Genomic DNA, 15,184 nt, shown 5'->3' with positions numbered 1-15,184 from the left:
TGTTTCCATGGGCACGGTGACAATCACTTCCATGTACTCACCAAGCCCCATCCCGTTTTCGCCTGGGAACAGACTAGACTTCACTTCCCAGCCTCCCTTGCAGTTAGGTGGGGTCAGGGCCAGGGGAACATGGGCAGAAGTGACACACATTCCTTCTAAGCCTTGTCCCTAAACTACTTCTCAATGTCACTCAAGCCCCCTCTGCTGACTAGAGGTAGGGGATACCCAAGGACTTAGGGGACAGTAGAACCACTAGATCAGAGGTTTTTAAATTTTCAATATTTTTAAAATTGAAGTATAGTTGATTTACAATGTCGTGTTTATTTCTGCTGTATAACAAAGTGATTCAGTTTTATATATATATACACACACACACATACACACACACACACACACACACACATTCTTTTTCTAAATATTCTTTTCCATTATGGTTTATCATAGGATATTGAATATAGTTCCCTGTGCTATATAGTCAGACCTTGTTGTTTAGATCAGGGATTTTTAATCTTTTGTTTGCCATGAACCCTTCTGGCAGTCTGTTAAATTCCATGGCCCCCTTCTTGAATAATGTTTTTTAATGTTTAAAATAAAATACATAGGATTACGAAAAACTGCAAGAGTACTGAAACAGCTATCAAAATATTTTAAAATTTTGTGAAATGGTAATATATGTACTCTTTAACCCATTAAATAACAAGATCTTTAAGTGAGTCTAGTAACTACCATAATTTCAAAGTAGTGTTAAGCATAAATGAGATTTCATGATATCTGCTAAAATTGAAAGGTGATATGAAAATATCCATGATTTCTATTGATACTAAAGTCACAGGTGGCATTAACTTTATTGTGGTTTGATGTCTTCGATCATAATTGCAGGAAATGCTATATTATAGTTAAAAGATTCATGACAATAAAGATATACTTCTTCTCCCATCCAAGTTCACAGACTCCCTGAATTCTGTCCACCCCCTTTCCGGGACCTGTGGACTCCAGGTTAAGAACCTCTGTACCAGGAGGAAGGAGCCTGGGTCCCTGGAGGATTGTGTGGGGCAGAGACACCCCTTCACCACCCCCGCTGACCTGACTGGATTGTGACACGAGAAGTCCTTTACGGGGTTAAGCCACTGACGTTTGGGAATGGGTTATTTCAACCGTAAGCCTACCCTGACCAGTCAACATAGTAGTCATGACACCTTCCTTGAACTGACGACAGAACTGATGTAGCTTTGTTTACAAGTCTAGGAGGATTTCTGCCCTCAAGCCCTGTTCTAGAAAGCAATCATTTACACATTTAGAGGATGATTCATCAGCTATTATGATGGGATTAATATCCTGATCCAGCCAGCCACCCACCCGCACCCAAGTCTTTCTCTAGGTTTCTCAGTTGAAACAAGGTACCTGGCAACTTCGCGGAGTGAGGATACCCTGTGTGTTGGGAATGGTCACTTACAGCGTGGCAAGTGGAGGACAGAGCGTGGTGGCACATGGCCACAGTCTGCTGGGAAAGATTAGTGACAGCAGAAGGAGCCCACGCCTCCTGTGGGCTTCATGAGCCCAGTGGCCTAGGGGTCCCAGGGGCTCTGGCCAGGTGGCCGGCGTTCCTGACACAGCAACCTAGCCACTCCCACTGTAGCTCCCGGGCATCTCAGATAGCCTGCCTGTGCTCCCCGCTGCGATGGGCAGTACTGAGCCCTAGGAGCTGCAGCAGCGAAGAGAGGGAGCAGAAGGTGAGAGAGGGATGTGAGGGGAGCTGAGAAGCAGAGACAGAATTAGGAAACTTTAAAGTACACGATCCTGATGCATCGGTGTTTATTCTAAGGAGACAGTTCACAGATTTCAGGCTCCCTGATCTCCTTGAGCCACTGATCCAAATGCCTGAGATGTAAGATAAACCAAAGGGGGAGAGTTTAAATCTTGCCCTGCCCCCCCACCCCAACCCCAAGGTTCACAAAAAAGAATTCTGCTTGGTGTTTTTTATTCAAAGCATATGACAACTTAACAGTATGAATGAACAAATCCTCACCCTAGGAATGCTTTCTGCCCGTTTTTCAAACAATGAAGCTATACTATTAAAAATTATCCTCCACTTAAGGGAATTAATGACTCGAACCAAAATTACAGGTATCTGAGAGTCCAAATATCCTTCTGGAAGTGAAGTCATGATAGATGAAAACACTTTCTGATTCATTCCAAGCCTTTTTGCTGATGGTAGTCCTTTATTCATTAAACCAGGTAGCTATTTAGCAAGGAATAGTCCAGTGGCTGGTGACAGAAAGAAATCTAAGAAGCTGTGCTCCAGGAACTTAGATCCTAGTGGGAGAGACAGAGAAATGATAATAAATGACGATGGTTTCAGGTATGGTAAGGTCACTGGAAATGGGGGTGGGCTGCAGGTCAGACAAAGCCTCTAGAAAGTGACTTCTGAGCTGGGACCTGAAGGTTGGAGAAGAAGCAAGTCATGCTATGAGCTAGAGTTTTCCAGGCAGAGGGAAGAGTTAATGCAAAGGTGTGAAGATGGGGCAGAGCTTGACATATTGTAGGGCAAGAAAGGACAGTGAATTTAGAGGGAAAGGAGAGAGGCTGTGATCTGTTTGAAATAATGTGGAGAGGCAAGGAGGGCCAGATCATGCAGGGTCTTGTAGGAGAAGGTAAGGAATTTGGATTTTATTCTAAAATAAAGAAGCTACTGAAGGGGTTTAAGGAGGGGAACAACATTATATGATTTAGGCTTTAAGAAAACATCACTCTCTTCTGGGGAGAGAACAATAAGGTCACCAGTGTGATGCTCCCACAGGTCAGAGAAGAGGGCGGCTGGAAGGAGGTTTAGGCAGTGAGAATGGAGAAAAGTAGACACAGTCAAGATCCATTCTGCTGCTCTGTAATGGCCTGTACGGGAAAAGAATCTAAAACAGAGTGGATATATGTATATGTATAACTGATCCACCTTGCCGTACACCTGAAACTAACACAACATCGTAAATCAGCTCTCCTCCAATAAAAAAAAAAAGATCAATTTTTGAGGCAGATGACACAATACTTGCTGTTGGGCTGAGCGTGAGGAATGTTAAAAGGGGTGGTGTTAAGGATGACTTCTACAGCTTTGTGAGTCGTGGTTCTGTTTGGGATATGCTCATTTTGAGATACCTGTTATTGATCAAGAGGAGCTGGCAAGTAGGACCGTGGATCTATGAGCCTGGAACTGAGGGGCAGTCAGGGCGAGAGATGTACATTTGGAGTCAGGAGCTGAAGGATTTCTTAAAACAGATCTGGATGAGATCATCTAGGGAAAAAAATGCAGCTAGAGATGATGAGAAGGCCCAGGATCCAATATTTCCTGTAGGAGATGAAAGAGCAGCCAGAGAGAGAGAGGGTGGGGAAAGTGGTAGTAATCCAGACAGTGTGGTGTTACCAGCACAAACAGAAGAAAGTGGTGTAAGAAGGGATATGTGACTTATCCAGTATCACTTGATGATTCCTACCAATTAGTCAGTTAGATAAAGTCTTTGGAAATGAATATAATAGTATTACACAACATATAGAACGAAATTCATTCTACATCTTCGGAATTTTGTAAAGGGTCACACTGCTGATCGTTTTAGGAACTGACAATCACAGTGGTATTTCTGTGCCATAACAAGCATTATGTGTAACATTCTGTTCCTAGTCTTTGCAATAATACGTCAAGCATTTGCTTCTTGAATTGATTACTAAAGCTTGGTACTGATTATAGAAAAATAAATGTCATTGGTATAACTCCTTTCCTTAGTTAGGAGGAAACAGCTGGTATAGAGGTATTGAATTCCCAAAATACGATGAAGCTGGGCCAACATCCTCTCTAAATCCCTTGGAATTTGGAGACCTACCAATTGCAAGTGTTTGTGTGTCATCTCCTCAATTACGCCCATACTTTTTTGGGCCCCTGCTAAGGGCTCCAAAGAAATCTGTTGCCCAAAGAAAAGTAGGTAATGGAAATGAAGAAAAATGATCAACTTTGCTTCCTCCCTGCTTTTCTCCTTTGCCCGTGGGGCACCACACCGTCCCTTCTGATTCCTTCTAGCCCTCTCGACACCTTTACAAAGAGCCTCTTCATTAAACTCTTCTCAATCACCCCACTTGAGAACACCACCAGCTTCCCCCAGGACCTTGATTGAAACGGGCAAAAAGTAGGTTATAAAAGAATATAAACAACATTATATATTTGGGAGGGTATGTAATACAAATAATTACGTGGTAGAAATTGCACGGTAGAAATATTGGGGAAGGGTATCTTATTTTGACATTAATTTGCAAACATAAAAATGACCCTATTTTAAATTTAAAATGAAAGTCACCCTGTAACACTTGCTTGATTCATTTTTGGAGAATGAAAGTATACTAGCATGAGCACCTTGACTTTAATGAAATCAAGCGACTTCTCTCTACCTAGGTGAAGAATGTTCTGGGTGGAACCAGAGGCCCCTTAAACGGTGCTTAAGTACTTTTCAAAGTCCCCTGACTACATCTAATGGAGACAAAGCCTTTGTCTACAGACTACTCACTGTTATGCTAAAGGAAAGCCAGCCACGGGAGGAGGAGAACAGGGAGAAAATAGCTAAATAAACACCCAGAGTGCCACATGGATCCAAGCTTGCCCAAAGAGCCAAACCAAGCAAAGCTGCCGGGGGAGCTGCAGCCTCCAAGTCTGAACGTGCCCCTCTGTGCTTCAGTCCTGGCTTCTCCTCTCAGCTCGAACAGACGTTCACAAAGCTGGGATGTCCGAGGGAGAGAGGGGTCACTGTCGGTTGGGAAGCACAGCGTGCTAGGGTCCTCCACACATCTGCCTGATTAAGCTGAAGTTCCTGGCAGTTGACAAGCAGACTCATGGAATCTCACACATGCCCAATGTGATATTCACAGCATCACCCAGGAAAGCTCTTTAGAACCACCCAACTTTGGCCTCGTGGGCTACGACGGTTGGAAAGAACTTCCTGGGGACTCATCACTTTTGCAGCAGCTTCCAGAATGTCTCTCATACCGACTGCTTTGGGGCTCTAGGTTTCCTTCTTTGGCCAAGAAAGATCTTTGACCAAGGCTTCCTTCTTCATCTTCTCTCTGCTTCCCTTTCCATGGCAAACATCCATGCTGGTTTTGAATTATTTCGTACTCAGGGTACGTGGAGTAGTTTCTATTTTCCTGATAGAACCCAGACTGGTATACAGGACTGACAAGATGACTGCTGAAGGTCACCTTCAGTTCCAAGAGTGCAAACACAGCTGGATTTTGGAGTATTATATGACAAGTCCAGGGATAAGTTCAATTATAGCTATATTCCAGGAGGTACATAAGCATGGCTTTGAGCATCACATGACCAGTTTACCAGACAGCTGCCTGGAGTTAACGTCAAGTTGCCTTTTCTAAGGCAACTGAGAAGATCCTGATGTGTTTTTTTTTTTTTTTTTCCTGTACGTGGGCCTCTCACTGTTATGGCCTCTCCCGCTGTGGAGCACAGGCTCCGGACGCACAGGCTCAGCGGCCATGGCTCACGGGCCCAGCCGCTCCGCGGCATGTGGAATCTTCCCGGACCGGGGCACGAACCCGTGTCCCCTGCATCGGCAGGCGGACTCTCAACCACTGCGCCACCAAGGAAGCCCCTGATGTATGTTTTATTTGGCAATTGGTGTGTGTGTGTGTGTGTGTGTGTGTGTGTGTGTGTGTTGGGATGGGCGAGGGGTGGACACTCATGCATCCAGGCTTCCCAGAGAGAAGAGGGTCCAATTATTCTGCACAGGTGAGTGTGCTGCCTCACACATGCTTCCTCAGCCTGACTTATGGGAAGCCACGCCCCTGGCAGAGGCTGCAACGGCTCTTTCAGAACCAACACGTCTACTCAGAGCTTCAGCAGGTTCCAAAGGCTGATAAATGCTGTCCTAAAAAAATCAGTAACTGTTAGAAGTTGTAGGGATTCCAATTCTTTTCTTTACTGGGAGAGCAGCCTTATACATGTCACCTCACCACCTTGGGACTTCCTTTATTCGTAAAACAAGAGGACTGAACAAGATTAGTGATTTTGGATCTGTGAGGTGTGTGGGTAAATTCCAATGTATACCAAGCAGGGATCAAACATCTCTCACCTGTATGTGCCATTTATAGATTCTGTGGTAATAAAATTTAAAAATAACAAAAAGAGTTTTGTAAATGGAATAATAACAGAATGTATCCCCTTGTATCTGGCTTCTATACCTTAGCTTAATTTTTTTTGAGATTCACCCACTGCTCCTTATGTCAGTCATTAGTTACCTTTTATCGTGGTGTAGTATTCCATTTTATAACATACCACAGGTTTCCAGTTTGGGGTGGCAATGAATAAAACTGCTATGAAATTTGTCTACAAGTGTTTTTGTGGACATCCTTTCTTATCTCTTAGGTAAATATCTAAGAGTGGAATTACTGGGTCATATGGTGAATATATATTTACCTTTTTAAAAATTTATTTATTTATGTATTTATTTTTATATTTATCTTTATAAGAAAATGCCAGACTGCTTTACAAAGTGGTTGTACCATTTTACATTCTCAAGAGTGATGAATGAGGGTTCCTGTTGCCAACATCTGGTATTCTGTACACCAAAAAGTGCACACCGTATGATTCCATTTTCAACAGGCAAAATTAATCTCTAGTGACAGAAGTCAGGGCAGTGGCTGCCTGTCTGGGGTGGGGGGTGGCATCTGACTGCAGAGGACAACACAAGGATTGCTGGCCTGGATCACAGTGGTGGTTACTCAGGTGGAGACATTAGTCAAAACTCACTGAACTATATACATTTAAAGCGAGTTCATTTTATCACGTGGAAATGATACCTAAATATAGAGTAGATTTAAAACGATTTCTAAAACCACATCAAAAGTATTCCTGAATTAATAGAAATCCCTAGTCATTATATATTTTCTCGATCAGTGATTTCTAAAAGTGCATCTCGCCTTTGGGGACATCTGTACATTTCCAGACATGATCAAGCGGTCCTGTAACTTGGAAAGGTTGAGCCTGGGCTCGATGATTTCTGAAGTCCTTCGAGCTCCTGGACCACACACTGCCCGGCAGACTATTCTAAGATGCTGTCATTAAATTGCCTAGATCTCTCTTCTTTACCCTGATCCTCCCTGAGGTTAATCAGCTCCCGGGCTCTGGCTGGCAATGCTGTGTCATCACCGTGAAACCCCGTACAGTGGGACCCTGAGCTGCTTTTCTTAGCACCACCCTCCCCAGCAGTTCTAACAGACGGGTCTATTTCTGGAGCAGCAGTTCTTCTCACAGAAGGCACCTCTCTGCTCAAAATTAGTGGGTTAGGAATTAAGTCCATGCAGACTGGCAACAGGTGTATTCGTGAGGGCCTTGAGGGTCTGTTTTCTTTCCGGAGCAGTCATTCACAATTTAAAGTGATTCGCTGCTCTCTGATTCTGAAAGACGGAACACGTAGATGGAGCAAATGATTAATTCTACTGTTTACTGTTTACTACTGTACAACTATGACCGAAGCAGCTTATGTGAACTGAGCTGTTTTTTCTCTGACTCGAGATTCTCTCCAGTCCACAGGTAAAGTGGTTCATGGTCAAGACACCAGCGAAATAAATGAAAATGACAAAGGCTGGAATTTTGTGATTGCTTTTGATTTGTGCTGATGTTCTGAAATGCAGGGTCCTGAGTCATATTTCCTCACAGGGCCCTGATTTCTGCCACTGTCATTGCTTCCTTCACCCCTCACCTGACGTAGTCTGGCCCCTTCCATTAACCCTAAATAAGCCCAAGGTGGCTGAGATGGCCGAAGGGCTGCAGCGGCCCTGACCTGGTCAGGATGGGTCAGGATGGAGGACGGAGGCAGGCAGCCTTCTCTCTCCACACCCACAGTTCTCAAATTCCATTCGGTCTGTTGTCAAACGGGTAAAAAGGAAAGCAAAATATTAGCAGCCGGCATTTACTGCTCACACAGTCCTCACAACAACATGATCAATATGGTGCTATCATTCTCCATATTGTACAGATGAGGAAACTGAGGCTTAGAGAGGTCAAGGGATTTGCTAAGGTCACACGAGTACGGCAGCTGGGGTGCTAATTCCAGAGCCCGAACTGTTTTATCCTGTTTAGCAATGGACAAATCCAAAATCTGACTGAATTAGGAATCTGACATGGAAAGAAGCACGTTAGTAATTAGCTATCAGCCCCTCTTGATTTTTCCAGAGGTCGTCAGGAATTGATGGTTAACTCTTGGCCTTCCAGAGAATTGTTTCCTCCCAGACGCCTGGAGCGGCTGTATTTAGGGCCATTGCACCACCTTGTGGTCATGATGGGAACTGCACCTTCCCCGTAGTCCCAGAATCCTGGCTCATACTACCAGGCTTTTCTCCGAGCAGCCTCGAAGTACTGTCAGTCTGAAATTCCAGAGGAAAAATTCTTCTAGAACGGGGCTTGACGCAGTTGACTGGCTGATCTCCAGAGCCGGGAGAAAGAAGCCTTTCATTTCCCCTCCTCGCACCCCACGCACCTTGGCTGAAGGGCCTGTTAAGAGCGATGGGCGCTTCCTGCGGGAAGTCGCGCCCCCACCAGACAGCCTGGAGTGCCTCTCTCTGTCTTCAATTTCTTTGCGAACCCTTTGCACCCCGCTCCCGCCCTGCCATGTAATGTTGGCTGTAGCTGGGTCTGTTTTCTTTCCATGTTGTTTTCTTCTGGGCGGCAGAGGGAAATGTGGATTCCTTCAATTAATTTGCCTCCAGAGTCATCTTTGCTCTTTCAGGAAACTGATCTTATTTCTAACACATTTAAGATACAGGATTTGGGGCAAATCACATAACCTCAGCGAGACTCTTCTGCACAATAGGGATATGACTAGGCCAAGGATTTTTGTGATGATTAAATGACACGCTGCGCTTAAAAGCATTTTGTAAACTGTAACAAAATATGCAAATGTAGTTATTGTCAGCAATTGGTGCTTGCTTACTACTGAGAGTAGGAGATAACGCCTTGTCTAGGCAACGGGTCTCTCTTCCTCTTTACACAAGTGGAACACGGATCACGTAAGAGGTGACAGTGAGGAAAAGCGATAAGGAGTTTCTATAATGTGGAGGAAGATGAGGGTCATTGCTTCCTAATCAGTATAGGGTATGCCTCCTCCCCCTTTGTTCTGGGGTCCTAAAATGTCCATTACAAAGTTGCTACATTCCTTCCAGTACATGGGGTTTTAGGGCTTGTAAGCCCTTTCTACTTATGGTTGGTCACACTTAATCTTCGTGATTGTCTTGAGAGAGGTTTGATAATGCCTGTTTGCCTGTTTGACAGATTAAGAAGCTGATGATGAGAGGGACGAAGTGTTTTCCTTAAGTTCTCAGGGTAGCAAAGTTGAGTTGAGAATGTGGATCTTTGGATTTCCGATCAGGGCTCCTTCATTTACCACTTATATGTTCCCTCTTTTTTTTTTTTTTTTGCGGTACGCGGGCCTCTCACTGTTGTGGCCTCTCCCGTTGCGGAGCACAGGCTCCGGACGCGCAGGCTCAGCGGCCATGGCTCACGGGCCCAGCCGCTCCGCGGCATGTGGGATCTTCCCGGATCGGGGCACGAACGCGTGTCCCCTGCACCGGCAGGCGGACTCTCAACCACTGCGCCACCAGGGAAGCCCTAGGTTCCCTCTTTATAATAAGGAACAGGGGCTTCCAAACTTTTTTGACCAGGAGCCACAGTAAGAGATACATTTTGTACAGTAGACATGTAAGTGTACAACTGAACCAAAGCGTCAAGAAACAGTACTTATCCTGATTATGTACGTTGCACCCTATTCTGTCCTATTCATTAAAGATGTGCTGTTCACGGCTCATTAAACCGATTCACAACCCACTAGTGGATTGAGACCTGCAGTTTGGAAAATACTGATCTAGAAGGTTCTCAAACAATCCCCACAGGATACGTGACCATCACAACTGCCCATGGTCTCAAATGGATATTATGAATCTGAGGGAATGAAGAGGAAAATAAAATGAATTCAGAAAGTTTCACCAACTAGAACATATTGCCTAATGGATTACACAATTAACTCTCAGAAATCTTGTGAAATATAATTTTTAAAACTCTAAAATAGCTGCATTACAGTTACTGTGTTTCTACCACATCGTGAGCACAGCATTTATCACTCATAATTATTATTGCCTCTTTACACATTAGTGTCCACCCACCCAACTTTCAACCTTGAAGGAAGGGGCTACGCCTTAATCTCAGGGCATTGAGCACTGTGCTTGCTGGGTGCTCAATAAATATTGGTTCACTTAACACATTAAAAAAAATGAATTGCAACCATCCTGCTTTCCTGTTACGCTCACTATTCAAAGTACCATTAAGTTCAAAAGGCAACGACTAAAGCGGCAGGGGGGCGGGTGTGATGAATTGGGCGATTGGGATTGACATGTATACACTGCTGTGTATAAAACTGATGACTAATAAGAACCTGCTCTCTCTATATATATATAAAAAAAAGGAAACGGCTTGGTCTATGTAAAATCCTCTCGTTAAAAATTAGAGTCTAGGGCTTCCCTGGTGGTGCAGTGGTTGAGAGTCCGCCTGCCGATGCAGGGGACACGGGTTCGTGCCCCGGCCCGGGAGGATCCCACATGCCACGGAGCGTCTGGGCCTGTGAGCCATGGCTGCTGAGCCTGCGCGTCCGGAGCCTGTGCTCCGCAATGGGAGAGGCCACAGCAGTGAGAGGCCCGCGTATCGCAAAAAAAAAAAAAAAAAAAAAAAAATTAGAGTCTATTAGCTTCATCCTGTTGGTATTACAGGGTGGGGGTGGGGGGCGGAAATCCAGAGGGAGAAGTCGTAAAGAAAGGAGGAACTTGGTTTTCACTCGTTCATGTATCCCTGCTATCCCGACTCCTGCAGAGTGGGTCTGTGCCCTTCAAATAAATGCCACTAGGTAATGATTTTTTTTTTTGTCTTTTCCCTTGGTGACTTGACTATCCCCTAATTGAGTTGAAGCCTACAGACCTTAAATACGAGTCTGACTAATGCAACCTAATTGCGGTGCAAGAGTATGAATGTTGGCTCGTGGCTAGAGTAGAAAGGAAAGGCTGTGATGGGCCTTCAGCAGCGCATCTTCCAAGCATTGGGGGTTCCCTGTGCTGTGAGTCCTTGCCACAAGGCTGGGCCACGCTTGCTGAGAGCCAAGGCCACACACTCTGAAGGCCCCAGAGAGAAAGTCTGTGCAGCCTGAAGCAACACAACAAGACTCCAGGTCCACGCAGCCGTCTCGCCTATGGGTTCCCACTGATAAAAGTGCTAGCCTCTCTCCCCGTCTAGTCAAGCGAAGACGCAGTGTCTGTGGGGACCCATGGGATGCCGGAACAACTCCAGGCCCCCTGCCCAATGGACTGGAGTGTAAAACAGCAACTCTTCATGCCACTGCCTCCGGGAAGGATAGCAGACTACATTAATGCCCTGTTCTCTGGGCAGAGAGAGTGCGTACACCACCTCCCCTGCTACACATGCTGCGTGATGCTAAGAGAGATGCAGGGAGGGACGGTGTTGGATCAGTGCCATCTCTTTGTTTTTCTCTTTGAAATGAACTGGGGGAAAAAAAGGTTGCACTGCAGTCCTCGGGGTTTTCTTTGGATTTTTGTTTGTGAATAGTCATTAATAATGAAGCTGCCAATTGCAAATTAAAAGAGTAATAGATAATAACAGTTTCATATTTACACGGAGATTTAAAAAATATTGTTAAAATGTTTTCTAGATAGAGCAGTAGAACTTCTTTATTCAATGAAACAGAAATGCTTTTTAAAATTGTGAGTGAACATAATGATTTAAATGTATGTGAAGAGAATGAAAAGAATATGAGTTTTCGCTTAAGGCAGACCTGGTTTGAATGGCGGCTCTGGCCCTTCCTAACTTGCAGGACAGGAGAGACTTAAACGTATAATCTCCCTGATCCTCAATCTCCTCCTCTCAAGACAGGAAAATAATACTTACCGTACAGGACTGCTGTGAGGATTAAATAAAAGTGTAATCAGCTAATTTATTAAATCAATTAATTAGACCTCCTTTTTCACTTCTAATTTAATAAATGTATAATTTGGGGTATATTACTTATATACTACCTACGTTTATATGTTAGCTTTCATGTATATTTCACACCTGGTTTTATAAAAATAAGATGCAAAATATTCTTTCCAACAACGCTTCAGGGCTCAGTGAAGCGGAAAAGAGAAAAACATATTAATTTTATTTTACAGATGAAGAAGTTAAGTGCCAGGAAGAGAGTGAGTTAATTACCAAACCAAGCCTGAAGTCCAATTTTCTGACTTCCAAATACTGGTAAGTCCCAGGTTATCTGATGTTAACTCTTAACCAGTGCAGCAACTTACAACCAGGGGAGAGCATGGGGATGGGATGGGGGGAATGCGTCCTTGGAAGAAACATATTAATATTTTAGTCGTTTCTATCTGTCTTTAGCCACGACCCTTAATTTATTTTGAAACTTCAAGAACATTAGAGGGGAAGAGAGGAAGGGGCGTGGGTTGGAGAAGTACCAAAATCGCCACCCCAGGATCAAACCTGCCCTTAGCGGGCGGAGGGAAAGCACCTTCCCGCAACTGAAACCCGAAACCAACCTTTCGTTTCCTGGGAATGGGCTCGTCAAAGAGAAGGTTGCTGGCCTCCGCCTCGTCGATGCCATCGTCCGGGGGCGCGGGGCTGCGGAAGGGCTTGAAGCTGTCGGCGGACAGCGGCGGCGACGGCGTGGACGGGTTGGACTGGTCGCTGGGGGCGCTCCAGCTCCAGTAGCCGCTGCTGCTCGTGCTGGAAGGCACGCCGCCTCCCTCCTTCCACGATCCGCTCAGGCCCTCTGTCCGTTCACACAAGCACAGCGTCAGTACCCAGTCCCGGACCCCGGGGAGCCCAGGAATGGGTAAGAGGGGAAACGGGGGCCCGGATTCCATGACGGTGAAGGCACCTGCAGCCCACTTGGCAATTTGCAACAGCTGTGCATGTATGTTTTACTCTATTTATACTTCCAAAAAAAAAACCCATTATAATTTATAAACATTTATTTTAGCCACACGATAACAGGTTTCTCTAAGAGTTTTCTGATGGGTGTTGCTTTGTGCAACACTAGTTCTTTCGGATGAGAGTGGAGATTACATAAAAACGAGGGGAAAAAAAGATGTTCTGGTTCCGTAAGTTTGGGAAGACCGGCGTTTATGGACTGTATCCCTAAGGGAGAAGTCATTTGCGGTATTTCCCCACACGCCACACCTCCACATTTTAACACTTTAAAAGGAATTTCTTACAGGACTGTGATTCTTGGAATACATTTTTAGAAAGAGTTAGTCTAAGATTTAAGAACCTAAGAGAACGAATTTCTGATTAGTTACCTAAAGCCATTTGCCATCCTGCTTTTTCTAAGAAATAATCGTGCCTTACATTTGGTGTGCGTTTTACATCTTACAAAGCTTATTCACACAATCTCCTGCATTCTCACAATATCTTTCAGGGTAAGGATTATCATGCCCCTTTTACAGACAAGGACCCTGAGTCACCAGGAATTGAAGTGATTTGCCATTTCACCATGATTAGTATATAACTTGGACGGGCCAGGGCCCCAAACCCTGGTATACCAGTTGGCCTTCTTTCTCCTTCAGGGCATGCAGGCCCTGTGTTGTGAGCATCCTCCCTTCTCTCTGGCAAAGCTGATATCGTAAAAGAAGTTATTGGTAATAATTACTGATAAGACTGGTGTTGAATTTTACCTTTCCACTTGTGGGGGAAAACATGATGAAACGCTTGCTAATATAGAGAGATCTTTGCTCAGTCTGAATGTCTTCAGGGGGCTATTTTAATCACAGAAGATGCGCTTTACTTTTCAAAATGCCCAATCTTAATTAGCATTTGTATAAATTTGACTTTCTTTTTGGATAATTTCTTCTCCATATTAATGCACATTTTGAATATATTAAACTATATTTTAACTCCAAGGAGGAAAAAAATCCCAAAATGACTCATTAAAAAAATGCTGTTAACATCTGTGTAATTAGTAATGAAGAGAAGACAAATAGCAGACTAGCATTCATGGAAAAATTTCTCAACTACCTTCACCTAATTATAGGCTTCCAGAATATTCCACAACTTATATCAAGCAAAAATTTCAGTTAGATGAATGAAGTTTTAAGTTGAATAGCAGAAGTAAGTTGACCATCTCCTTAAAGCCAGGCTCTAACAGGATTACATGGTCATTTATGCAGGCTCACACCTTGACAGCAGCAACGAAACCAAATCAGCATCTCAGTCCCTGTAGTCTCCACAGAGACTGATATACTCCCTGGACCCAAGTTGCCTCTGATAGCTCCATTCAATACAACATGAATTCAAGAGGAGCCCAGTGTAAGGCCTTAGGTAATACTACCTGGTGTGACCAACTCACGTGGCAGGCCCAGGAGGCTTACAAATATATCACAGCATGCACTTGTAAATAAAACAAGTGCATAGTGCAAGATCTGTAATCATGTCAAGTATGAGGAACTGAAATTATTTTGAGAACCAACAATTGTTACAGTGTGGTTACACTGCTTCATGCCAATGCCAAAAGTTAATTTGTTTGTTTACCCGTGAATGACATTTCCTTTAGAAACACTATTTAGGGACCTCCCTGGTGGTCCAGGGCTTAAGAATCCGCCTTCCAATGCAAGGGACTCGGATTCAATCCCTGGTTGGGGAACTAAGATCCCACGTGCCATGGGGCAACTAGCCCGCATGCTGCAACTACTGAGCCCACGCGCTCTGAAGCCCGCGCACCACAACTAGAGAGCCCACGTGCCACAACTACTGCGCCCATGCGCTGCAATGAAATATCCTGCGTGCCGAACTGAAGATCCCAAGTGCCACAACTAAGACCCGATGCAGCCAAATAAATATTTAAAAAACAAACACTATTTAATCAGAAGGACAATGGAATCTAGAAATATATTTTTCAGAAAATTCTTCAGAAAAAAGTCAGAACCAATTCACAATATTTTTCAGGGAGCAGTGTCTCCTTATCTTAAACATGTGTTTGCTAAAAATGCAGACAGGCATTTTGCTAAATCTCACCCTCTTTGCCGACCCACATCCTAACAAAATGATCCTTTTCCGGCACAGTAAAGGATCACAACAGTTTCCAAAAATTCACTGATATAC

General features: G+C 44.3%; 1 protein-coding gene across 6 annotated transcripts in view; it reads right to left on the bottom strand.

Annotated features, from left to right (window-relative positions):
• ZNF704 (zinc finger protein 704) overlaps window positions 1-15,184 on the bottom strand; it is a 217,403-nt gene that overhangs the window by 32,456 nt on the left and 169,763 nt on the right. For all 6 annotated transcript variants that reach the window (XR_010936442.1, XM_067711991.1, XM_067711992.1 and 3 more), the window contains one exon: window positions 12,625-12,857. Coding sequence is in view for 5 of the 6 variants with exons in the window: in XM_067711991.1 (XP_067568092.1) it covers window positions 12,625-12,857 (233 nt within the window). In the remaining variant the exon portion in view is untranslated. The remainder of the gene's footprint in view (window positions 1-12,624; window positions 12,858-15,184) is intronic.

Source organism: Pseudorca crassidens, chromosome 17, assembly GCF_039906515.1.
Source record: "Pseudorca crassidens isolate mPseCra1 chromosome 17, mPseCra1.hap1, whole genome shotgun sequence".
Classification (NCBI taxonomy): domain Eukaryota; kingdom Metazoa; phylum Chordata; class Mammalia; order Artiodactyla; family Delphinidae; genus Pseudorca; species Pseudorca crassidens.
This window is presented reverse-complemented; position numbering and strand designations above follow the sequence as displayed.